Here is a 25,736-nt window from a genome sequence, read left to right on the forward strand (position 1 = left end):
GAGACCTATCATCCAAAAAAGAGGAAAGCCAACAGGCGGCAGTGCCCTGAATGCCCGCACATTCGACACGGTCGACCAGGATGACATGGTCGACCGTGTCGAAAGCGGCAGATAGATCTAAGAGTACTAATGCCTGGGGGGGAGCCCTTGTCAGCATGCTCTCGAAGAGTATCCAATACTGCCACGATGACAGTTTCTGTGGAATGGGCCTCCTATATGCTATTGCTGACAAATGTAATTTACTATTCTCCATAGTTATACACAGTATTTCTCAGTTATGCGGCCGGCCATGGGATACTTAATGAAAAAAATGAAGATTGGATTGCGGGGTCCAGAACAAACCAAGGAGGGGCTATACTGTCTCCAAACGGGCTAAGGGGCACACTAAATAGCCATGTAATCATAAAAGAATAGGAGAACAAAATACTGAATCACAAAAAATGTAAATACCTATGGCCCTAAAACAACAGTAGTGCTGGATGGGTACTGCCTGTGTATGAACTTAAATGAGCAGCTGAGAAATCTCCAACTCTCAATGTTTCAGGCAGCTGGATGCTTAAATCTGCGTCCTAAATGCAGTACTGCTTATTGTGCCCAAGACATTACTTCCACTAACTTGGAAATGATGTGGGATGACATGAGATGTAGATGTGCGGGTGACTTTTACAACAGTTCTTGCCTGGATTGTGTGTCCTTTGTTCTGGGGTAGGGACTGCGTCCCCCAGCGATGCCTGCAGTGAGTAGAAGAAAGGTGAAGCAAGAGACAGTGCCATAGTGATAAAAGCGCGCCTCGAAGCCCACAGCGTGGGTTACTTTTACTGCAGTTCTTGCCTGGATTGTGTGCCCTGTGTACTGTGGTGGAACTACACCCAACCCAGCGACTACCACAGTAAGCGGAGGAAAGGCTTGGCAAGAGACAGCCATAGCGCAGCTGATATCCTGCAGCGCGAGACGAGCTGTGGCTCGAGACCGGGCCCTTTTTCGGCCGGACGAGTCGGGCTGGGCCACCTTATTTAACTCCTGGATTTACATTTTCCTACGCGTTGGCGAGTACTCCTACTTTGGGGTTATGGCAAAAGCGTAAAATGGCATCTGGGAAGGAGGCTGGCTTTTCTAATCCCCATATTGGCATCACATTTGACACCTTCTTGGTTCGGGCTGTCAACGTGATACACGCTCAAACAAGATACAGCTGGCAGAAAGATGGTTATATCTAGAGTTTGTGAAAAATCTCAGGTTTGTTGCTTCACAAACCAAAATGCGACCATACGATCCCACAGGATTACCCCTGGGAAGTGTTTCTACCGTAACCACCATTAAGGAGCCAACCTTACTACCATGGGTCCAGAGGAGGGGGCTCAAGTTCAGGCTCAACGGCTTTTGCACCTGATACCCTAGTGAATAGCAGTATATTTGAGCCTACGGCAAAAAAGAAAAGGAAGGCAAAGCCAGGCCCCATAACAATATACCTTAAAATCCGGGTTCTTAAATTTACCTGATCTAATTTCGGAACCGTCAATCAACATGTCACATCAACTACTCCGAGCCTAGACCTGAAGGGAGTCAAATGGATGGTCGATGGGCTGACTGAATATAGTTCTTGGTGGCTGCCACTGTGCTTTTGCAGGTGTTTTGTTTTCCCTGGGAGTTGCCTCAATTTAATCCCAAACAATGGAGTCCTTGGCGGTCTTTTCTGGTTCCACTATTTACCAAGTGCAGATCACCCCTTCATCATCAACAGCAGATGGTTCTGCAATCTCTTGCTGTGCCTTGTCTGCCATGATCTGAGTTGAATAACTGCAACCTCTCCCAAACACAATTGCTCAGGTCTCCTGCTTTGGCCATAATAGCGGATGTCTTTCCTTTTGCTAAGGGTTTAGCACATTTCTGTGTGGTGAAGGGCACTTGTAATTGGATCATTTTATCTGAGGAAAGCTGACGGGTCTGCACGAACTTGCATTGCCAATCTTAAATCAGGCGATAATTTTGTTTCAGAAAGTTTCCTGTAGATTCATTGTGTAGGCCAAACATTTTTAGCAAAGCCAATATGGCCGCTTTAACTAACCAAGCAATTACATTTACCAATGATTGTGGGCACCGGCATGCAAGTGCATTCATCAAGATGCACACCATTCCAAGGCCTCCACATGTCACTATACATTTGTATGGATCAGCGACTGCGCAGACGACCTCGCCCCTCTGAAGACCCAGCCGAGCAGACCCGGCAGCAAGAAAGCCCCATGGTTTAACGACGAACTCAAGAGCTCCAAGAAGAACTGCAGAGCACTCGAGAACCTGGCGCAGAGACCCAACACCGGACAACATGACTGCCCTCAAGCTCGCCACCCGAAAACACCACCAGCTGATCCGCGCCACCAAGAAAACCGCATTCAAGGAACGACTGGACAACAACGCACACAACAGCAAGGAACTCTTCAACATCGTGATAGAGCTCTCCAACCCCAACGCCGGAAACAACGACATCACCCCTTCGCAAGACCTCTGCAACTCCCTCGCCTCCTACTTCCACAACAAGTTCGCGGACATACACAACAGCTTCAGCACTCAACCGACGCACGCCACGACCGAACCACCGCCCCCCACCACCACCCTCCGCGCCTGGACCCCGATCAGCACCGAAGACACCATCCGCACGATGAACTCCATCCACTCCGGATCTCCGACCGACCCCTGCCCTCACCACGTCTTCAACATGGCCGACGCTGTCATCGCACCCCACCTGCGGGACATCAACACCTCCTTCGACATCGCCACCTTCCCGGAGAGCTGGAAGCATGCCGAACTCCGCGCTCTACTCAAGAAACCATCAGCAGACCCTACCGACCTCAAGAACTACCGCCCCATCTCGCTGCTCCCGTTTCCGGCCAAAGTCATCGAGAAGACCGTCAACAAGCAACTGGCCGCCTTCCTCGAGACAAACGGCTCCCTCGACCTCTCGCAGTCTGGCTTCCGGGCCAACCACAGCACCGAGACCGCCCTGATCGCAACTACAGATGACATCCGAGCCCTGCTCGACAACGGAGAAACAGCGGCCCTCATCCTCCTGGACCTCTCCGCGGCCTTCGACACTGTCTGCCACCGCACCCTAGTACAGCGCCTCAGCAACGTCGGAATCCAGGAGAAGGCACTGGAGTGGATCACCTCCTTCCTCGCCGGAAGGACACAGAGAGTCCGCCTCCCCCCGTTCAGATCGGAGGCCACCGAAGTCATCTGCGGCGTTCCTCAAGGCTCCTCGCTCAGCCCAACTCTCTTCAATGTCTACATGAGCCCCCTCGCAGCCATTGCACGCCAGCACAACCTGAACATCATCTCCTACGCAGACGACACCCAGCTGATCCTCTCCCTCACCAACGACCCCGCCACCGCCAGAGCCAACCTGCACGAAGGGATGACAGACGTAGCCAAATGGATGTCGAACAGCCGCCTGAAACTGAACTCGGACAAGACGGAAGTCCTCATCCTGGGATCCTCACCCTCCGCCTGGGACGACTCCTGGTGGCCCCCCGCCCTGGGCAGCGCACCCAAACCAACTGACCACGCACGCAACCTGGGCTTCATCCTGGACTCCTCCCTCTCCATGACCAGACAAGTCAACGCCGTCTCCTCGTCGTGCTTCAACATCCTGCGAATGCTACGCAAGATCTTCCGATGGATCCCCACCGAGACCAGAAAGACGGTCACCCAGGCCCTCGTCACCAGCCGTCTGGACTACGGCAACTCCCTCTACGCCGGTACCACCGCCAAACTCCAGAAGAGACTTCAGCGGATCCAGAACACCTCAGCACGACTCATCCTGGACATCCCCCGCCGCAGCCACATCTCCGGACACCTGAGAGACCTGCACTGGCTCCCGGTCAACAAGAGAATCACCTTCCGGCTCCTCACCCACGCACACAAAGCCCTACACAACCAAGGACCAGGATACCTCAACAGCCGCCTCAACGTCTACGCTCCCACGCGCCAGCTTCGATCGACCAGCCACGCCCTCGCCGCCGTCCCCCGCATCCGAAGAGCCACCACAGGAGGAAGGGCCTTCTCCTACCTGGCCGCCAAGACTTGGAACTCCCTTCCGACCCACCTCCGCCTGACCCAGGACCACCTCGCCTTCAGGAAGCAGCTCAAGACCTGGCTGTTCGAGCAGTAGCGGTCCCCCCCCCCCCCCCAGCGCCTTGAGACCCTCCGGGTGAGTAGTGCGCTATACAAATGTTCTGATTGATTGCACATGTTACACGCATGTATGTGCGTGCATTGTGAGGGGTATGCATTAAACTTATGACAATACAATACCAGATAGAGAAAAGAGGGTCCAAGGGATATTTACAGACCTGCGCGGATAAATCCCCTTATCCGCATATGGCAACAACCACAAATCCGCGGGTCTAGAATAAAAAAGTGTTTTGCAAAGTGTAGACCGACAGACAAAAGTAAATAGAACAGGAGGTAAATACAATTGGAAAGAATCTCATTTAGAAGAATAGATGCCCATCAGTCACCGAGGTGATATGTTTCATCATACGGGAAACTCTTCTGCACCTCCTTGCTGTCGTATAGGAGGAGCTCACAGATATATAAAATAGATCTGTGACCAATGAAGCATAATGCAGTATAGTGACTGTGCAGTGTAGTGACAAGTGATTTAAAATTGATTACCAAAGGAAAAATATGTTTATTCAGTATCCTATGGTGTCAAAGGGTAAAAAAGTGTAAAGGCGCCCTTAATAGATGTATGAGCGCACTTGTAATACAGTCAGACCGTATTAAATCACTTGTCACTACACTGCACAGTCACTATACTGCATTATGCTTCATTGGTCACAGATCTATTTTATATATCTGTGAGCTCCTCCTATACGACAGCAAGGAGGTGCAGAAGAGTTTCCCATATGATGAAACATATCACCAAGGTGACTGATGGGAATCTATTCTTCTAAATGAGATTCTTTCCAATTGTATTTAACTCCTGTTCTATGCACTTTTGTCTGTCGGTCTACACTTTGCAAAACACTATTATTCTAGACCCGCGGATTTGTGGTTGTTAAACTTATGACAGCCTTGTTTAATTTACTGTTCTACCGTGTCGGATGGCGATGTTAGAACTGTAAATTAAAAAGTAAAATAAAGAGATTAAAAGTGCATGGGTAGAGGAAAAAAGAATGTGGGCGGTCTTGCAACACTTGGCAGCTGCTTGGCCCTTTTGCAGGGTTCAGAGGAGCGGGGGGGAACAAAAAAACCAATTAAAAACAAATAAACCACACCCTGCCAGATTGGGAACAAGACGGGAATGGGGTGGGAAGCATCTGAGAGCTGAGGCGAAGCATCTGAGAGCTGAGGCGAAGCATCTGAGAGCTGAGGCGAAGCATCTGAGAGCTGAGGCGAAGCATCTGAGAGCTGAGGCGAAGCATCTGAGAGCTGAGGCGAAGCATCTGAGAGCTGAGGCGCAGTTTTTAATAAAAGGCATGATGGGGATATAAGAAGGGAGAAAGCAATGAAACGTATGGGGTCCTCAAGTATGCAGTGGAAGAATACAAATCATCCAATCGTAATACTGAGAACGAAATGCTCATGGGTAGGACAAAAACCGGAATAGGGAGAAAAGTCATCAAATCAAGAGCTCGGTGATCCAAAACATCCTGATACACTGGCGCACTACTACCATCCCTTCCACTACGGGTTGGCTTCACCGGCTATGGGGGGTGTTGGGGATGGAGAAGATGTCCCTTACACTAGCCGGAGACAAAGATCAATTTGTTGAGCTTTGGCAACCATTCCGCACTCTACTGATAACGGAATTCAGAGAACTCACATGCCCACGGTATCTCCGCTTGTTACGTCTCACGGAACCGGAGGGCGAGGACTAACACTGGGGGGAAGGGGCGGGACTCCGATCTGAGGCCTGATGGGGCGACACAGAGGGGGATTGACTTGAGCACTGGACGGGGAGGGACGGGAAGGGGGTTTGGGGAAGTTGGGGGGAGGGAGAAAGGGTGTTTCCACCTGGTTGGCACGTTGCACTTTTTCCTTACAGATCAACGCAGCAACAGATCTAATGAGTACTGGGCCGTCATAACGCTTTCCCCATGCACCATCTGTACCCTTTTCATGTGTATTATTGCTGCTGAGGTTGTACTGTTTACCTTGAATGATTTGCCTTCCAGGTGCAGATTTCAAATAAAAAGAGTTAAACCTAAAGGTAATAAGAAAACAAAAATGTTTTTTCAATGGAAAGTTAAACCTAGCCATGACTATAGATGTGCTGTCGCTGCCTGTGTAATGCATATAATTTCAATCAAAAATGCACTTTTAGTGTAAAGTGGAATTCAACCATAACTACAGAGTGGTGACAGCCACTATATATCTTATATATCTATATCTCAAGCAAATGAATCTTGCTTCAGCTTTTTTCCTTCCAAAAAGCATTTCAAAAAGTGAGGTATAGAAAGTATGGCAAAATGATGCAGAAGAAACTCATAAGCAGACAAAAAGCCATATTTAGAGTTTGGCAGCCGGGTCACTGTTCCAAATGTGACTGGTATCCTGTCTGCCTTATTATAAATGTATTATATTTCATGGCACTTGTAATAAGGTGGACGGGACGTCTTTCACGTTTGTGGTGGAGTACTTGTCCACCAAACTCTAAATCTAACCCTATGTCTAGAAGACCACAGAGTGTGAATTATTCTGTTTTCTGGAGAAATGTTTGCATTAGAGTGGTAGGCTACTAGACTGAAAGTAGGCCGGAAAACAACCATAGTAACCAGCCCTGCCAGTATGGCTTGGGGAGGGGGGGGGTGGAAGAAAAACACCCCTGTGATGTCTTCGAGGTGCTGAGTGCATATGGTAATTATGTGAAAGGGTGTAACTCATGGGATATGCAGAGTACTAGTGGCAGATTATGGCAGTAAATCGCATCAGCATGATATTAACTTCTGAATGAAGCTCAAGAAACACAATAAATTCACCAGTCATTGAATGGAGATTGGTTCGGCATAGGAGTGAGTGTAATTTGAACTCTTGCATTATGGTAGTGCACTTCAAGAAACTGCTAATTTTGTGAGACATGTTTGACAAGTAAAATAGGAATTTGTGGAGATATTCCAACAAAATCCTTTTTAGCATCTAATTTCGCTCATTAAACGTAGGTTTTGCTGGGGTTTTCACTCTGTAGAACTTTTATTTATTTAGGTTTTTGTTTTTTAACAGAATATAACAGAGATTTCAGCCAAGCTCATTACAAAATGTCACTAGTTAAATCATTACCATTTTATACAAGGATATTACCACACGGTAACCTCAAGCTGAGCACCACATTGACAATAGTAGGATATACTATAACAATAAGCAGATATTTCACTCCGTGTTCTCCCTTTTACAATTGACAGACCAAAGATTTTCCTGGCAACTTTGTTTGTTGCGCTTCATTAATATTCAATCTAGGGCTGAAAGGGCTCATTCATTTTGTTGCCCAGTTACCCTCTCTAATTGTGTCTCTGCCAGGAGGAATTGGCACGAGGGTGCCAATATGTCTTTGGAACAGGATGTTTTTAGGGAGCAACTCTGCATATATTTCTTACTGTTGATTGCAATAAAATAGGTCTGACATCCACATCTTGAGCGTTGACACTCTGCTGCTTTACAATGTTGGGCTACCTGTCGTTGAACTAATAGTAGTGCCACTGTAGTGCCACTGCTACAAGTTGTCTTTCATTTGCGGAATGGCTTCACCCACCTCAGCAGTGCCATCTGAGGTGAAAGACTAGTTGGCATGCCTGTTATCTTTGACAAGGACCCAAACACATCCCCCCTGAATGCTGAGACTCTAGGGTAGTTCCACGCTAGATGCAGGAAGCCACCTGACATCTTTTGCAGCTCAAGTCCTATCTAATGCTCCACCAACACAGGGCAACCGGGGTTAAGTATATACGATGCAGGTGTCGTAAGTGAATAAGGGAGAGCCTGCAGATTTGCAAAAAGTTACAAGTTTAGAAGCAACAGTATTCTCAAACCTCAGTTAGTGAACCTATATGTCCTCATTCCAATTTGTCCCTGGGCGTGGCGCTTAAGAAGGGTGATCGATAGAGCTTAGCTCATCGAGAGGGGAAGGATGCCTTTTGTTAGAGTTTTTTCAGATTGTTCCATTGATGTGGGGCCAGCTGCACTGAAATCTCCTTGTAATATTTGGACGGAAACCCATCCATACCCAGGGCTATGCCAATAAGCAGCACTTTTATTACCTCCTTGACCTCGCCTAATGGGCTGTGCAAGTAACATTCTCGGCATCACCGAACAACGCTAAAGCTGTACCCTCTAGATAAGTGTTAATATGTGTGGCTATGTTAGCGCAGTGCGATGAGTAAAGGGCTTCATAGTAGTTTAAACATTTCCCCAATATTTCCACAGGTTCATACTTGGGGCAGTCATCTGCCTCTGCTATGCATATAATGTTATTGGTTGCCCATGGCTACTTAATGATATGAGCCAGTGACTTGCCTGGGAGTTCACCTTCACCTAAAGGTCACACCTTTTGCATACTTGCCCAAATAGTTGATTTCTCTGTCTGCCAATTCATGTGTTTCTGATAGTTTAGATTTAAATCAGTTCTCTAGCTTTTGTTCCTACTTTTGAGAATAGGACTGTTACAATCTGACTGATCTCCTCCGCCAAGCAGGCCAATTGGCCAAGAACTGATTTTATAGTACCCCAAGCTGCTTAGCAATGCATTGTCCCTGTATCCCCTCTTTGAATGACTCACTTGTTTTGACATCTCGACAAACTTAACCTAAATTATTAATAAAGTAATTCACAGTTTATTTCATGATCTTCACAGTTTATTTCATGATCTTCTCTCTAAATCTATCCAGCAGAACCCTTGGAGACAATATCCACCAGGATTGATTTCTCTGTGAGCCTGGAATCTTTAACTAGAGAAGAACTGGGAATGATCTGACAGTATTTTGGCAAGAGGCTCAAACTGTCTTGTCCAGGTGCTCACATTGCTAATGACCGCCAGTAATTCAATCAAGACCAAGTTTTATGTGCAGAGGAGGAATATGTACCCTCTCCTAATACGGGGTGTCTCATTCTACAAATATCTACCAAGTTGTGTGTGATCTGTGAGGATTCCCTGCATGGCATCAGCCACTGATGTTATGTGTCTGTGTTCTGCATGTGATCTGTCTAGCTATGAATTAAACACAGCATTAGAATTGCTGTCCCATATGACGGTGTTCGGAGATAATGGAAGTGGCAAGCCCCATACATCATTGTAGCGTTGTGATTGGCTTAGCGGAGGGAGCCTGTGCTTCCTGCTTCAGAGACGAGGCGGTGGTCCAGCAGCAAGGTAAGTCTATTTTAATTTATTTTTCCATCTCACTACCTCACCCGTGCTATTCGGGGACAGCCTCCACTGGTGGGACTACCTTTCAGAGTAAGAGGAGAGATGGGGGTGGGCAAAATGGCACCAGGATGGGAAGTTAGTCTGTACTGGGATACCATCCACTGAGGGGTACCCCATAGTGTCAGGAGAACTTTGGTATCAGTCATCCACCCCTCACCCCCCTCCAGAGTTCGACCAGTTCTGGTTTCTGGCCATACCACTCCACAGAGAAGGGTGCGGAAGCCCAGAAGGAGGGCTAGGGGGAGAAAGGACTCTCCCCTAACCCCTGTTCAGCCTAAGGGTACAGACACTGAGTTGGAAGACCTGTTGCAGGATAGAACCACTGAACTGGCCGGAGAATTGTGCGGGACGGCTGCGACAAGCGCCCGGACAGGTCTTGATTCTGGGGTACCTCTTCCAAAAGGAGGGGCAGGGGAGGAATGCTCACGCCGACTCCTGTCCAGCCTAATAGTACAGACACTGGGCTGGAGGACCAGTCTCAGGATACCACCCCTGAACTGGTGGGAAGAGGAGTGGAAAAAGGAAGAGATGCACCTGGGGCTACTGCCACCACCCCCTCTCGAAGAAGCCAGAGGTCAGAGCCCCCTGGGTGACTTGGGGGCTGGCCCTGGAGACTAACAGCTGTTGGTGGCCTCTGTTGGTTGCTGTCCTTCTTGAGAGATTTCCTTTGGTTGGAGACAGAAGTCAGACCCAAGGGGTGAAATAGCCCACATCCCTTTGTTAGCCATGGTGGTACTGTCTGCTTACTGGGATGCAACTGTGAACAGCTTAAAGTTAGGCGTATCACAGAGGCGGTCTGCAGGTGAGGAGAAGGATTCTCCATGGATTAGCTTAGTGGGCCCTGAGAGTATAGAGCAAGGGATCCAGCTGGGTTAAGAAAGGCTTAGAACTGGCACGTGCCCCCTGCAGTAGTGGGCCACGGTCCATGTTCTATTGCCCTTAGCCGGGAAGCCCTTTAAGGTATTGATTAGTCTACCCTGGCTTTAGGCTGGAAGGGGGTTGTGTTAGACCTGGCCCTTTCTGCAGGGTTAGCCCCAAACTTTCTGCCTTCCTTTGCTTATTTTTCGGACCTTCTTTTTGTTAGCTTTTGGACTCTGGGCACTTTACCACTGCTACTCAGTGCTAAAGTGCATGTGCTCTCTCTCCCCTAAACATTGAATGATGGTTTACACCTGTTTGGCGTATTTGATTTACTTGTAAGTCCCTTGTAAAGTGGTACACCCAGGGCCTGTAAATTTAATGCTACTAGTTGGCCGGCGGTACAAAAGGGGGTGGTGATGGGCGGAGCATCTGAATCAATCAAACGCTCACACCCAGTCAAAAGATCTGGGTTTAATCCATCACCGTTCTTTAGCCCACTCTGCCACCCCAGTTCAGACATGGCTATATGCAAATCAGTCTGACCCTGTGCCTCATAGGAACAGTCCAGCCCGAACTGCCAAGCCATGCCTTCCCTGGACCGGAAACAAGCTTCCGAGGACCGGTTTCTGGCATTCCAGCCGTCTTCAGCCCGGCTTGCTTGAATCCAGTGGCAAAGTGAGCAAGGGACTCACGTCTGAGCATACCCTGCCACACTTATGGCGGCCAAAAGCGGTACAAAAGGGGGTGGTGATGGACGGAGCATCTGAATCAATCAAACTAGGAGGTGGCCCTTTATTTTCTTTTTCTTTTTTGGTTGTGCACCCTAAGTTTTTTTTTTTCAGGGTGGGGTGGCTTGCCCTTCACCAAGCTCTGTTGGTGGCACAAGCAGACCACCTTCCACAGTCCACCCACTGCACGCACAAATAGCTACCACTATGCCACACTCTTATTTTTCACAGGGACTTTCACAGCATTGTCCTTCTTCTACACATAGCAAGATGTCTCCCCAGGGCTAACTAACATTTGTGCTACATTCAAGTCCAGAGGCCTGACTCCGGCCTGACTGTATGCCTGACACCCCCCCCCCCCCCCCCCAAGTGTCCGGCATACATCAGGCCTGGCTCTTATTCTCTCCCGTTTCACTGATGTGGACGCTGGGCACTTGTCCTTCACCGCAGAGACACCGGGGTGGTGTACTAGCCACTCACCTCCGGCTGCCCCTTCCAGACCTCGCAGTGTATCCCTGCACACTCAATCCATGCATGGGGCGAGGGGCCCCACCCGGCACCACGGTGGCTGCCATTTTGAATCTGTGCCGGGCTGGTAGTCCAGCCGTCTGCTTCTACTACACAGGACTCAAGGTGGGCTATTTCAGTTCGTCCAAGACCTGGGGCTGTTTTCTTATTCATTTCACATAACTAATGACCCCTGAGTGTCCTGTCGTGGTTCTTTGGATGATGATGATGAATGATGAATGTTGGCCTCTGGCCTCACTTACGGGCAGCCATCTTTGATACCAGCACTTTAGCGGCCCCTGTCATCCCAGAGAACTTACCATCTTTTTTTTTCCAATACTGAAGTTGTCCATGTTTTTTAAAATGAATTACATTTGGTTAAATAGGAGTAAAAGACGTTTCGCAATTTCGACATCTAGAGATCATCGACATGAATGAGGTAGTACAAATTTATGCAAAGCTGAATGTTTGGTTTTCCTGATTTTTAAAGTTACACCTGATGTTAGGTAATTGAAACACCTGATGTGAGATAACAAGGTACCATTTGTCGAGTCAGTGGCACTGAAGCCAAAACGAGGCGACTGAAGTTGCTTTATTTCAAAACGGATAGCTTAACCATTTCAATGCCAGGCGTACACTATACCCCCTGGGCAATCACAGACTTGATCCCTAGTCCCACTCTGAACAAGGGGTGGGCAAAATTGCCATTTTTTATTTCACATAGTAAGCATAATGTTCCCAAACACAATATTTAATGAACACCCCGTATCCTGAATGATCATTTCCACTCTTCTTTAATTATCTTAGTGTCATATACCCTTTCCTGTCCCGCTCTCCTTATATTCTCCCCCTCTACCTTGGTACATTCCCATATCTCCTTCAATCTTGTGTCCGTTTAGAATGTTAGTGGGATGTGGAAGTGACTGAGATGTTGAGGGAGTAAAGGCGGCAAGGACGTAGGAAGGATTTAGTCTTGGAGATTGGTATCTGACTGAATAAAACAAGCATTTGCAATGCAATAGGTCTCGTTTTAACGCAAATTTAAGCTATAGGCCTTGTAAATGACAAAGCCTTTTATTTATGTTCTAAAAACCAGAACGCAAAAATAAAGGGCATTATCATTTACAATGCTAATAGTTCAGACTCGCGTAATTGCGCGACATATTGCATTTCCAATGCTTGTTATATCATTCGCTGTATGCATCTCCATCCACAATCTACAAATATCTTCACCACCCAAAGTGGTGTCAACTCAAATGATGCAGTCCTCTCGCATTTTTTTTGCAGCCTTCTCGGATAGAAATATTTGTGAATGTTCATCAATAAAACAGGAAATATCCAGTAATTATTAAGGAACACTAAACAGTGCCTACAGGAAGAGACATGTTCACCTCCTATGGGTCTTCTGGTAACCATCAGTGACGTAAAAAGTAATAGGCGGTACTCCTACGGTTTAACAGATGCAGCATTCCGTCTGCTAAGAGGAAATGTTTTCAAACGTGATGTTATGCTGGAAAGGACAGTGCGCCTGTGTGCCCATAAACAGCATGGCCTTGACCTAAGTGAATCAATGAAGAGGCAATCGCACAATGAAGTTATTCACTAGTATGTTCAACAAATAAAGCAAAGCTACCATCTCACGAATGAAAAATATTGGTGTAAAAGGCAGCAGTGCTGTTAAGTCACTTGACAAACAGTGCAACTTCTGTGAACACGTGTTAAAAGTTGATGCATAGATTACTTACAACAGACTCCTCTACACGCAAAACGTGTGAGTCCAACTAGTCACCGAGTACTGTAGAAATACAAATGTTGATCAGACAACAGATTTCGCCATGGGATTTTAGGAGTGGGAACGAGGGAGAACCGAGTGACCCAAACAATAAAAACATTCATATTAAAAGGAAAGCAAACATGCTTTTTGCCGCACTGCAGCTACCGGTATGGACTGTCACGACAATGTCTCTTTGTTCGCACTTTAAGAAAAGAGCCCCAATGAAAACAAGCTCTTAGCATTGCTGTGGAGAGCAGGGGGGGGGAGGAGAAAGTGAAAGCGGGCATGGCGTGTTGTGCGCGTGAGAGGCACGGCATGGGGCGGCAAAGCAATTTCAAAGAGTGGGAGGGAAGGAGCGAGCATATGGGGATGAGGAGTGAGTGAGGGGGAGAAGAAGCATTTGATGTGGTGATGTGGTGTGCGAGGCATCTGTAAAGTAAAGTAATCTGTAAAGTATACCCTAACAAACATGAAGCGCAGTGTCCAGCAGCCACCGGCCGGCCACAGGGGAAGGAGGGAGATGAACGGGTGGGAGTGTAGACGCTTTACAAAAGAAGCTGCTAATTAAATACAAGAGCGGCCGGGAAGCGGCCAGGAAACACAAGTACGGCCGGCCACATAATTAGGGGAGGAGAAGCCGCACAGCACACGCTGGGCGAAGCCCTTTGATGTGCTGTGCGGCCGCGATGCGCGCTCTGTGCTGGGGGAGGGCCATTAGGAACAGGAACAGATGGCCATGAAAGTGTATGGGCCAAATGCGCGTGCCTGTACGTGCACTCGAAGAAAACGCCACGGACAAAAGTGGTGGTTTGACTATCCGATGGAGCACATGAATTCTCCCCCTTTACCATTGCTTCGCAATGGAAAAGGACGAGACCTAAAAAGCTCACGAGTCACTGGTGTCACGTTTTACTTCATAGCGTCGATTAAGCGAAGTCCATTTTGTGGGAATCTTGAGTGACTTTTGTCAGAAAAGTGTACCTTGTGCATCAAAATCACACTCCGCAACCGTGAGACACTGGGTCGTGCAGAAAAAATGTCTCCAGGACACAGCACACTGTAACTGCAAAACAACGTCTGTTTGCACAAATCTCCCAGGAAGGAAAATATGTGTAATATTGTAACTGTCTTGAAGGAAAAAAATTATGCTAAATCCGTACTCCAAATGCTTCCAGTTTGACAGGAACAGACCTGTGAGGGAGAGTAAATAATGGGGAATGCAGAAAGTGAGTTTACCTTCTATTTCTGCGGCTCCGTCAGGACCGCTGACACCCGGGTTCACAAGGCCATGACGAATGGCGCCATAGGGAAGTACCGCGGTTAGCAGGTGTTACCTCAGGCTCACCCTACTTGGCTAATCCTAAAGCCACAGACATGGGATTCTTGGTAGTTTCTGTGGCAAAGTCAATTGTGAGGCACAGATGTGCGACTTTACGAGGAGGCGGGGCACACCCTAAAATTAATAGAAGGAAAAATTGTAGACATCACTCACTGTTTGTCTCCCGGGAGCTTGAAGCAACACTGCATAGAGAAGGGTTTCTGTGCGCTTCCTAAGGCCGTGACCTCTGCTGTGGGAGAGGGAGTGCACATCGCAGAGGGATGAACATATTTGAAGATTACGTCATTCACATACCATTTGGTGCTCAGTGCCCATTGAAGAAGTGCAGAGCACGTCTACACACAGCTGTCCCGGATATTTACGTCTGACTCGGCCAAGTGGCAAAAAGGGGCGTCACTCACTGACGGTCACAAGGTGAAGTGTGCAGTTTATTCGTTTTACAGTGTTTCCATTTGCACATTGTATTCTTCTGTGCATAATTTAGTTGACATTTCCCGAGATTTTTTCTTGCTGGTTCTGATATAATCCTACCGAGGCTCTTCCAGAGTAATCGAAACGCACCTACAAAACGCACTAAAAAGGCACCCGAAAGTGTGACCTGTGTAAAAAAAAAAAAAATCCAATTGATATTTCAGAACAGGAGTGCTACAAAATTAATGTGTTTTTTAATGGATGTTCTGTTGCAGACTTTTAATATTTTATACTTTTAATATTATATTTTGGCAGTACAGTTTCCCCTTAGAGTGAGATTTTCCACAAAGGTTTATTTAATTTGTTTTTTTTAAATAGCATCATACTTTTCTTGCGGACAGTTGAGCACATGGTTCATCAAATAATTTGAGAGAACAGCAACCGTTTGGAGAAGTGACTCAATTGAATGATATATTTCTGTTTCTTGGTAAAAGTTCTCTAATGCGAAAACCGTGGATTGGGGCAGTGTGAAGGAGGTCAAGAGTTGAGACTGGTATCACCAACAGCGGCAAGTGCCACCTGGACCGATCTCTTCGTAGGCAATAAAGTCTTGAGCAAACAAGGCAGTTTGTAGAAGTGCATTAGGGCTATGTGTTTTGAATGCTCTTGAACCCAACCTAAAGCCCCCTCTCTACCTCTGATATTACATTTTAAAGAATATTCAGACTCCTCACAAATTATCAGACTCTGGCCTTGTCATTAGGTGTCAAATCCCCTGAGAAAAAACAGGTTCAATAAAAAAAAAATGTGGCAGTACCTCTTTTCCGGTGACTCTCCTTTGACCCCTTTCTGGGGTAACGGGATGGTTCCCCGCCACCTTATACCATCGCTTTTGCTTTTTTATTTCAGGATACAGGCCTCAAGGCCTGGTAGTGCAACACTCATTTTCAGTTGGTGCCAGCCAATCAAATTGCTGGTATTCTCTGAGGATTTGCAGATCCCTCATTGTAAAAAACATAAAAAAATTCTCTGAGCTCTAAAACAACAAGCATTGGCATAGCCTATAGGTCTCGCCTTTGGGACCTTATAAGTATTTAGTTATGCAGCACAATATCCTTGGTGCAACAATATTAACTGTTGCATGGCTAAACACTTATAAGGTCCCAAAGGCGAGACCTATTGGCTATGCCAATGCTTGTAATTGTATTTATATACAGCACTTCCTACCCCTAATGAGGCGCTGTAACAATATCCATGTTTTATTGGCGAGCAGGAAGGGGGTGGGGGCTCTCCCATATACTCAGCATCCATTTGTGGATGAGCTGCCCTGCCCACGGGCTTCAGACCCCGCGAAGCATACTTTGACTATTAGCAGCCAGGAACACTGCTGTAATAAACCAATCTAGAAGTGAACCCACTGTCATTACAGCTGTAGGCCCCTAAAAAAGAGCACTTGACCACGTGTTCACTGTCATTACACATACACACCCCACATTAGCATTAGCTTGTCCCCAGGTGACATTAAAACAGAGAGGCCCTACACTAACAGTCGAGGATTTCAACGGTTGTTAAAACTAAGGCCTTAGACACTTGCAAAAGGCTAGACGCTCCTTCTCAATAAACTGAGCGTTTCAGCACACAATTCAATTTAAGTTAAAGATGAATTTATTACTACATAGTGTTTAAAGACACAGTATTTGCCATTTTAGATGTTGTATGTACCACCACTATTACTCAGAAGGATACAAGCTTTGGCAAAGTCTTGTCAAACTAGTTGCTTTGCCAATACTGTAGAGCAGCAGCAAAAAAACAATAACAGCGTGATGAAGTGTAATCCTCAAGATTGCTATGGCGGCCCAGTGTGATGACGTATGCCTTGCCTTTTTTTATTTACAATTTGAAGATGTCGAATGTCACCTGAAGCAGTCCATTTATTTTTGAAAAATACATGTAATTTCTGATGTTTCCCTCTTCTTCATTTTGCTTGCGACAAAGTGTCACTCATAACCACTGAATGCCACTCGGAATTAAAGTGAAGTTATGAAAATGTCACACACAAACAATCTGAAACCTTGGCAGCTATGACTCTCTGCTGATGCTATCTGAAGGCAGTGGAGGGGGGGGGGTGCAGGAGAGGGTTGGGCTGTTGAGGCCCCTCTGCTGATGCTGCCCGAAGGCAGGGGGGGAGGGGAGGGTGAGCTGCTGAGGCCTCTCTGTTGATGCTCTCTGTAGAATGGCAGGATGGACTGGGCTACCAAGGCCTCTCGGCCGATGTCATCTGAGGGGGGAGGCTGGCTTGGACTGTTGTGACCTCTCTGCTCACGCGGTCCAAGGAGAGGTTGGAAACAACAGCGTGCAACGAGTAATCATTTCTCAGCTGCTTTCCATGTCAGATGTGTATTATCGCCTCACACGTCCTGCAGTGTCGGAAACAGAACACGGTGTATATTGACTGCGTCTTTACCTTTTGTCACAATAGCGCCTAGTTGGAACAAGCGCTTCTCTGTGCACACCAATGCTTGGCGCACACGGCATCAGAGACAAACTCTATTTAGAATCCAGCACAGAGCACCCCACTCATGGACATTGGCACACTTGATACTTTGCACCCCATTTGTAGCCTCTTCCCCAATACACTAGTTTGTTTCCACATTAATATATTCCTCATCAACACAACTTGAAAAGTGACGCTTCGTTGGAGCCCTGCTGCTCCCATATATCTATGACTTGATCCATGTCGGGTTTATGGGTGCGCTTGGGTCACATTTCACTATGGGAGGGGTGAGCAGGTGGGGGGGAAGCTGCTGACTCTGCCCGGGGAGGGTAGGTCTGGCCTGGTTGGATTGGTGAGGTCCCAATGGGAACTGTCAGAAGTTTGAGGGGGCTTGAGGATCCAGACTGCTATTCCCCCCACCCCCATGGCGATGCTCTCTCGCGGGGGAGTACTGGAGCATGAGAGCGGAGACTGCCAAGGCCTCTCTGCTGATGAACTAACGCAGACCCATGCAACCATTGGTGCACTCTAGCACCTCTGCGTAATGTCTGGGGTGCATAAATAAAGGGAGAAAAGGAGAAGACCAGGGGCATGGGCAGGGTAAGAGAGGGACAAAGTAGGCACAGTACAGAGGAAGAGGAAAAATCAAACCAAGGGCAACAAATAAAAGACTGCATGGAAGAAAAGAAAACAGCAAGGGATAAAGAACAATAAAAAAATGCGTGTGAATAAAAGCTAGACACGCGTGGAAGATAATAGAACATATGGCTTATGACAAGGGAAGGAAGAGCATGGACATACAAGCATTGGCCGTGCGGCGCACAACAGTGGAGGCGCGAGTGACTAGTGACAGGAAGACGTGTGAAACGGGAGAGCATTGAGCTTACTCTGAACTGGGCATTGCCAGGGAGAAGGTAGCGAAATTGGGGCTGATGGCCACAGGGGGGAGTCAGATCTGTCACTAGGAAAAGGGGCGATAATTAGCTCCCGCAGTGTCTTGCAGCCGGATCTTGCGGCGAGCGAGGGGGGTCGCTCTGTGGTGAGGGAGGGAGAGGGAGTAAAAGCGGGGGCGGGCTGAAATTAAACATGTACCCGATCTTGCGGTGAGGGATGGGGATGGAGTTGAAGGGTGCCCCTAAAAAAAAAAAAAAAACGAAGATCAAAGAAGTCGCATGCCAGTTGGAGGTAGGGGGAAGCATTCATGAGCCTTAAAGAAGCCGCGACAGCTGTACATGACGTGCGCGTTCTAGCAAGCTGAATGCCGGCAAAGTAGCATTTCTCAGAGCTACTAAATGTCTCGGCCGAGACCAGCGCATGCGCTGGATCGGGCGAGACCTAAAAACATATAGGCGACGAGTGGAAATACATATACTCCCTGCTAGCAAGTCCAGGGAATTCTGAGGTTACGTCAACAGTTTGGCACGTACAACCACTAGTAAGGAGAACATTTTCCCAGCCCACAAATGGTCTGCTCATGTGTCAATCCTTTACCTAGACCCCGCCAAAACAAGGGCCACCATCAAGAGCTCACTTGCTAGACCCTATAGGGCTTGGAGGAGAACCCAATTGTAGTTTCCAAAAAGGAGATGCTAAGCGTCTTGAAGAGCATTCGGAAAGATAGAGCCCCGGGTCCAAATGGCTGTTCAACTAATGTGTTTTGCTGTCGGCCATTCTGGAATCATGGGGAAGCACCAGCCTGCCTCCAATTCATAAAAAAGGGACCAGTACCTCACCTGCAAATTGCAGGTTAATAGCCCTACTATACATAGATGGTAAGGCCTTTGGGCAAGTGCTCCTACATCGGCTGGAGGACTGGAATAATGACCACATCATCATCCCATGCTGTCAGACAGGGTTCAGGCCGAACTCCTCTACCATAGACATAGGCTCTTTCATACCTGGGGGCCAAGGTCATTGAAACATCCACGCCCACTTTATGCCTTTTACATCAAATACAGCACCACGTTTGATGGAATCGACTGGAACATCCTCTGGACCAAACTCATGGAGTGGGGAATACCAAGGCAAGCCTTGGCAGCTATCACATCATTGTACACTGACACCTGGGTCCGGACTAAGATAACTCAACCCCGTGCTATGGCAAAAATATATACAAACAAAGGCCTGAAGCAGGGATGCGTCATTGCTCCTACCTTGTTCATTCTATAAACAGCTGACTTGGGCGCAGAGCTGTTGAAAGGAAATATCTTCCCACATAGGTTATTTGGTATGGCTTAACTTATCATTCAGTATGTGGATGACATGGTGCTACTGGATCAAACACAAATTGGAATGAAGAGGGATCTGGGCATACTTTGTCATATAATTCTAAGAACGCCGCATGCAAATGATACAAAAACCAAAGTCCTGGTCTTCGGACAAAGAGCCAAGAAACATCAGATGGAATGGCAGTTGGGCTCCTTAAAGATAAGTACGACCTGCAAATACAATTATCACGGTGTCAGGTTGTCAGACGCAGGTAGATCCATCTTCCATGTTAAGGCCCTGGTAGAAAAAGCAGCCGAACCTCGTTTGCATTAACCAAATTATATCACAATCTACAAAGTCACTCAGAGGAGGGGATCTGAAGAGTAACACTGGCGCAGCTTTTACCCACCATAAGTTATGGGCACCTCGCATTTCCCAGTATGCTCAGAGAGCCATTAGAGTGCTGTCACACAGCTGCATACAGGAAAATATTCAACCTCCCCAAAACAACAGTACATTGAGCCGCCTAGATTTTGGCATAGAAAAAATTTATATCAAATGCAAAAAGGATTTAATTAAGTATCAACAAGTGGCAAGGGCAGACCCATATTCAATGAAAGGTGCCACATGTGTGATAATCTAGGATAAAAAGAGCAGCTGGTCAAGGTAACTTGGCAGCGCAAGGGACTCGCTGAACTTGACGTGCGAGTGTTGAATTGACCCACTCGTAACAGCACAGCAAGCTCATATCAAGGGAACAGGACATTATTGAAATCATAAACATCCCGGGAGCTGTGGGGCTCGACACATCATATGAAGCCACTACTTGCCGGCCATATCTGAAAGTAGCTTTGGGAAGACCAGTTCTACCCTGTTGACGATGGCTCCTAACACTGCCTATATGGGAATATAGGTCCCACTGGAAGAACATTCCCCCAGGTCATGGGGCAGTAGAGATGAGTTATCTAAGGGCGATTTTCTTGCAACATTGTATTAGAACATGTAAAGAAAAGAGGCATTGACCTGCATCTATAAATCAGATTTCCAGATTGAAGTAGCACGGATTGGCAAATTCTTTGCCACAGCTGGAAAGCTGTTGCAAGATGCCTGCCCACCCCTGGGGACATTCATTTGATATCCTCAAGCACAAACTCAAAAACTTATATTGATCTGATATGGCTTGATAATTTTACTCTTTTCTCTTTGAAATAAATGTCTGTTTACAAACATTGCCGAATCTTCTCCTTGTAATTAATACGCCATATTTCTTTTTTACAAACTTTGCTGGCCCACAGGTCTGGCATCTTGCAAACGATCCCACTGTTCTGTGGTATTTGGTACGGCCAGACGTGTTTGGCACCTTTGCATCTATAAGAAACGTCAGTTCACATCTCACTTTAATGAAATTGCACCTGTCTTTCAAGCAGCTGGCCTTAGTCGGGCTCTGTATTGTATCACTTGATAAGACTTGACACTGTGGGACTTTGCACTTTAAATGTTATGAATGCTTCGGTCGGCCCACAGGTCTGGCACCTGGCCCTGAAAGAAATGCTGACTTATGGCCACATCCATGATGTTCCTTGATATGGCCCCCCAATATGGCACCCAGCACCTTGAAAGAAATACATGCTTACAACTCGTTCTTGAACTAGCACATGGCACTTTAGTGAATGGTCTGACAACTTGACTCCATGCACTCTGAAAGAAATGTACGTTTACAATCGTTGGATCTGCCTGTGTCACTTTAGCGAGTATGCACCTTTTTTTTACCAATGCTGCTCATCTTAGTCAGGCTCTGCTTTGAGTTGTTGGGTAAGCCTTGTCTACGCGCACCTTGCACTTGTACCTGAAATGTCTGCGCCTGCTGTGTTTTAAAAATCAATTGTGATGCATTGTCTTAATGCACTTAAGTTTAGCGCAATTACAGTCTTGTGATTCATGCAGCTGGTTTTTTTTTGGGCTGTGTTTTGATCCATTCAATAAGCTTTGATAACTTGGCACCTTGCACTTTGAATATTATGCCTGCTTCCTAAATCACATCTGTAATGTTTACCCCCGCTGTGTTTTAAACCCTCTGGGATATATTGTTCTATTTGCTTCTAGACGAATGGTCCCTTACCTTTTATGCTGCCAGCTTTTATTAGAGACCCCAGGGTCTGTGATTTTATATTAATGTATTTTATTTTGTGTGTGTTTTTGGCGTTTTGATTGCAATGTAAAGATTTTAAGCAATCATACAATAAAGTACTACTGGACCTGCTGACTGTGGCTTGATGGGAGCACTGGAGGACTGGACCTGTACCCAGGACAAAGAAGTTATGTGCAAGGGTCATAACACTGACCTCCTGTTCAAGCTACAGTGATACAACACGCTACAAGGGGCCTTTTCTGGAACCGATCAGTGGCAACTGACCAGTGGACCCATCTGTTGGCCTCTGCGTGACACTCTGTGAGGCTCTCAGTGCATCCTCTGAGGCCCGGGGGGGGGGGGGGGGGGGAACTTAGTCTTAAGTCCCATTCCACTACAGAACACTTCTAAGTCAGAATATAAAATCTTTGACCAGGGCTATCCCGGTTGATGTATCTGATCCATGCTCATGAGTAGCCAGCCTCACTCAAATTGCACCCAGGTCTTTGTCTACTGCGGCGACTGACTATCATTAGTACTTTGCGCTTCGTGGCTCTATTCCTAATTAAAACTTTAAAATCTACTGCCCCCCCCCCCCTTATTAGATTTTGGTTATTTTGGTGTCATTTTGTTTATTAAATTGTACTATTTTTTATTGTATTCGATATGGGAGTTTTGTTTAGCATTTTCACTTTTTATTTCTGTTTTGGTACTGCATACATGCTTTACAGATTGCCCAAAGTTAAGTCCTTGTAAACTTCCCTCCTCCCAACCAACTATACAAATTACACCATTATTCCTGACAACCACCCACCCCACCTTTTCATACCTCGTACCGTAATGTAAAAAAGCATTGTCCCACCCCCCATACAAATCTTACCTCACCCTCCACACCAGAAGCTTTGTTCTCTGCTTTCCATATGCGCAGAAAGCCACTGCCGCACTGACCGGCCCAGGGAAAGCGGCTACCTTTATGGCTTTCTCTGCCAGTGTGGGTCTGAGCAAACTGGTACTGGCATTAGATGATTGAGTTTGGAATTCTCCTGCCTCTCTCAGAACCAAGAGAGGCTGGAGAGATGGAACACGTTTAAACAACATTCTGACACTTTGCTTGCTCCTCTGTAGACCAGGGTGAGGAGTTGGAACACAGGAGAGACAAGTGCTTAAATTATGATGTAACAGTGGAAAAATTACTTCATTTTCAACTGTACCTTATACAATTGAATAAATTGGTTTAGGATCTGGCCTTCCCACATATGGCTGTGTGTTACAACAAAACATCTGATCGATTAAAAAGGTAAGTATGATTTATTCATTTGATCATTCACTCTCCCCTGTCAGTTTGAGTTGAAAGTTGCTTTATTCACCTATAAAAGAGGAATATTGCATGAATGAAGATACTGTAGTTGTTCACTAACTCCATTAGAGTTCCAACCACCGCCTTAATAATGTGTACATAGCTATCTTGTGTAGGCACTCATTTGGAAAACTAGTGGGAGCAATATGAAGATGTAGGAAAATATTTTTGTGAGACCCTGGCACCACTTCTGGTTTACTTGTAGAATGGTGCCTTCTAGAAAGTCAGTTTATCTCCATTGAATCAAATGCTCGGATTGTGGAATTTGTAGATTTATATCTGATCTCTTACATTTACTCAATGAGGCTTTGGTGCGGTGACTGAGGTAGAACTTGCAGAGAGGAACATTCTGTGTCACTGTGAAGATGAACCTGTGGGAACAAGTATGCACTTATGTTTCACAAATTGCTTTTTGCACTGAGAGACAAATACCCCAAATCAGCAATACACAAGATGTTTTTCTGTTTAGACCATGGAGGCCTGCTTCTTGCAGTCTTGCTCTACAAGTGACCCATTATCTTAATATGCCCGTCCTGAATATCAGTTACTAACTAGTTTAATAAATGTACTTTATTGTGCTTACTTGCTGGATCTATTTGAAATTGTGTATTTGTTTGAGACCATGGACATTGATATTTTCCAAAACCAGTACCAATACTTGTCAGTGTAAGTGCACTCATGGCTATTTTTACTTTTAATTGCAGCCTTCTCCAGCTGTGGAACTGCCAAAGATTGATGGTCAGTATTGTATTATGCAATTTATTTTCTACAAACAATGTGGACTTAATATCTCTCTAAATGTGCAGAACTATAGGATATTTACTGAAGTACTCAATCCTGTTGGGGATGTGAAGGAGTGTGGTAAAGAACATTCAAAACCACCAGCACAGTAGACGCTCACATGCACAACTGAGAAATGAAGTGTGACTTATAACAAATGGAGAGATTGTGTGAAAAGATGTAGTTTCAGATATTTGCAGCACACTTGTAATTAATTAAGGCATTCCAAAGTCGTGGGGCATGTTTCTGAAAACGAGTTGTGGATCTTTACTTTCTTTGTTGCCTCTAGAGGGAGATCTCAATTTGCATTCAGTCTTCCAATTGACGTTTGTGACTTCTCTTAACAATTTTGGCCAACAATTTTGGCCAAGTATCTGTAGGACAATGTCTGCTGTACTTGGTCCAGCTCTGAGCTATGTGCTGTTTATTTTAGTCTGAACTTCATTTCAAACTCGCTTTTTGTTGTTTCTTCATCTACCTGAGCAAACCTTGTGGCTTCCACCTCCTCCTTGGACCGTGAAGGACTGGGGCCCCTGTATTCCCCCCTGTGAGTTGTATCACTGTCCAGAACCGCTATGAATCTCCACATTACTCAAGTGTTTTCACCTGAACCAGTGGGAGTGAGTGCATCCATGTTCTTAGTGTCGCTGCTGTTGTATTAGATGAACGCAACAGGTTCGAACTTTAGGGCGCTTTAGCACTGGACTGGGGTGGTGCTGGGATTGCCCAGGCCTGCAGGCCAGTTAAAATCTAATACCTGGACATAACAGTTTGATGTGCGGTAGGAGACCCTTCAGCTCCCTCAACTGGCGGGTTGATGTATCCTAATGCAGGACTAGCAGGCATCGGGTAGGGCACCTTCATATCTGCATATGGCAGGGGAGGTGCAGACACCTTGCCTATTATCTGTGGGATAGGATCATCGGTCTGGGCCTCCTGAAAGATGGCCCCTAGTTCTCATAGTGCCTCTCTCCTGTCCTTCTTTTGCCCTACTTATTTGGTCTGTATGTGGGTTCTCATGTGTTCAATTGTGTTGGTGTCAAAGGTTCCCTCATTTGGCTAGGGAAACAAGTGTGCTGTAGAGTGTTAGGGTAATTCGTGGCAAAACTTGTTACATTATTTTTAGCCTTTGTGGAGAACCTGGTTTGCATGTGTTTTATTGGCGACTCCATGATAAGTTGGGTACTCTTTTAAGTGACGGATGCACCCTAGTTTTTCTGGGTTTAGGGAATTTTAAGTTCTACTTTGGTTATGGGGAAATATATACATGGGGATTGCTGGTTCTAACTACTTACGAGCTCAACGCTATTTACAGATTCATCAACATAAACATTTCACAAACACAAATAGCAATGCATATGAGGGATAACAACCTAGAAAAAAGTGCAATTTTTATAACGTCCTGGAATTTGGCAGCAAACAGCAGAGTTTACCTTGATATGAAATAACGATTGTGATAAATAGCAACGCCTTCAGTAGCACATTGAGACATCGAAAAGCACAATACCCAAGACAAAATACATTTGCATTAATTTACCAGCACCACAGCATCAAATCATTGCAACATCAAATATACCTTGCGTCAATTTCAATACTATAATAAGAACAAGCATTTGCAATGCAATCGGTCTCGCCTTTGGGATCTTATATGTATTTAGCTATGCAGCACATTAGCCTGGGTGCTGAAACATCTACTGTTCTTTAACATGGAGGGAAAGTAAGCACCAAACTGCG

The 25,736-nt window shown here is 46.2% G+C and overlaps 1 protein-coding gene across 1 annotated transcript in view; it reads left to right on the plus strand.

Annotated features, from left to right (window-relative positions):
- Nucleotides 1-25,736, plus strand: part of LOC144782208 (haloacid dehalogenase-like hydrolase domain-containing 5) — a 102,625-nt gene that overhangs the window by 52,579 nt on the left and 24,310 nt on the right. Inside the window, exon 5 of the mRNA XM_078661432.1 lies at nucleotides 23,927-23,960. Coding sequence (XP_078517558.1) covers nucleotides 23,927-23,960 — 34 coding nt within the window. The remainder of the gene's footprint in view (nucleotides 1-23,926; nucleotides 23,961-25,736) is intronic.

This window comes from Lissotriton helveticus, chromosome 9, assembly GCF_964261635.1.
Source record: "Lissotriton helveticus chromosome 9, aLisHel1.1, whole genome shotgun sequence".
NCBI classification, from domain to species: Eukaryota; Metazoa; Chordata; class Amphibia; order Caudata; family Salamandridae; genus Lissotriton; species Lissotriton helveticus.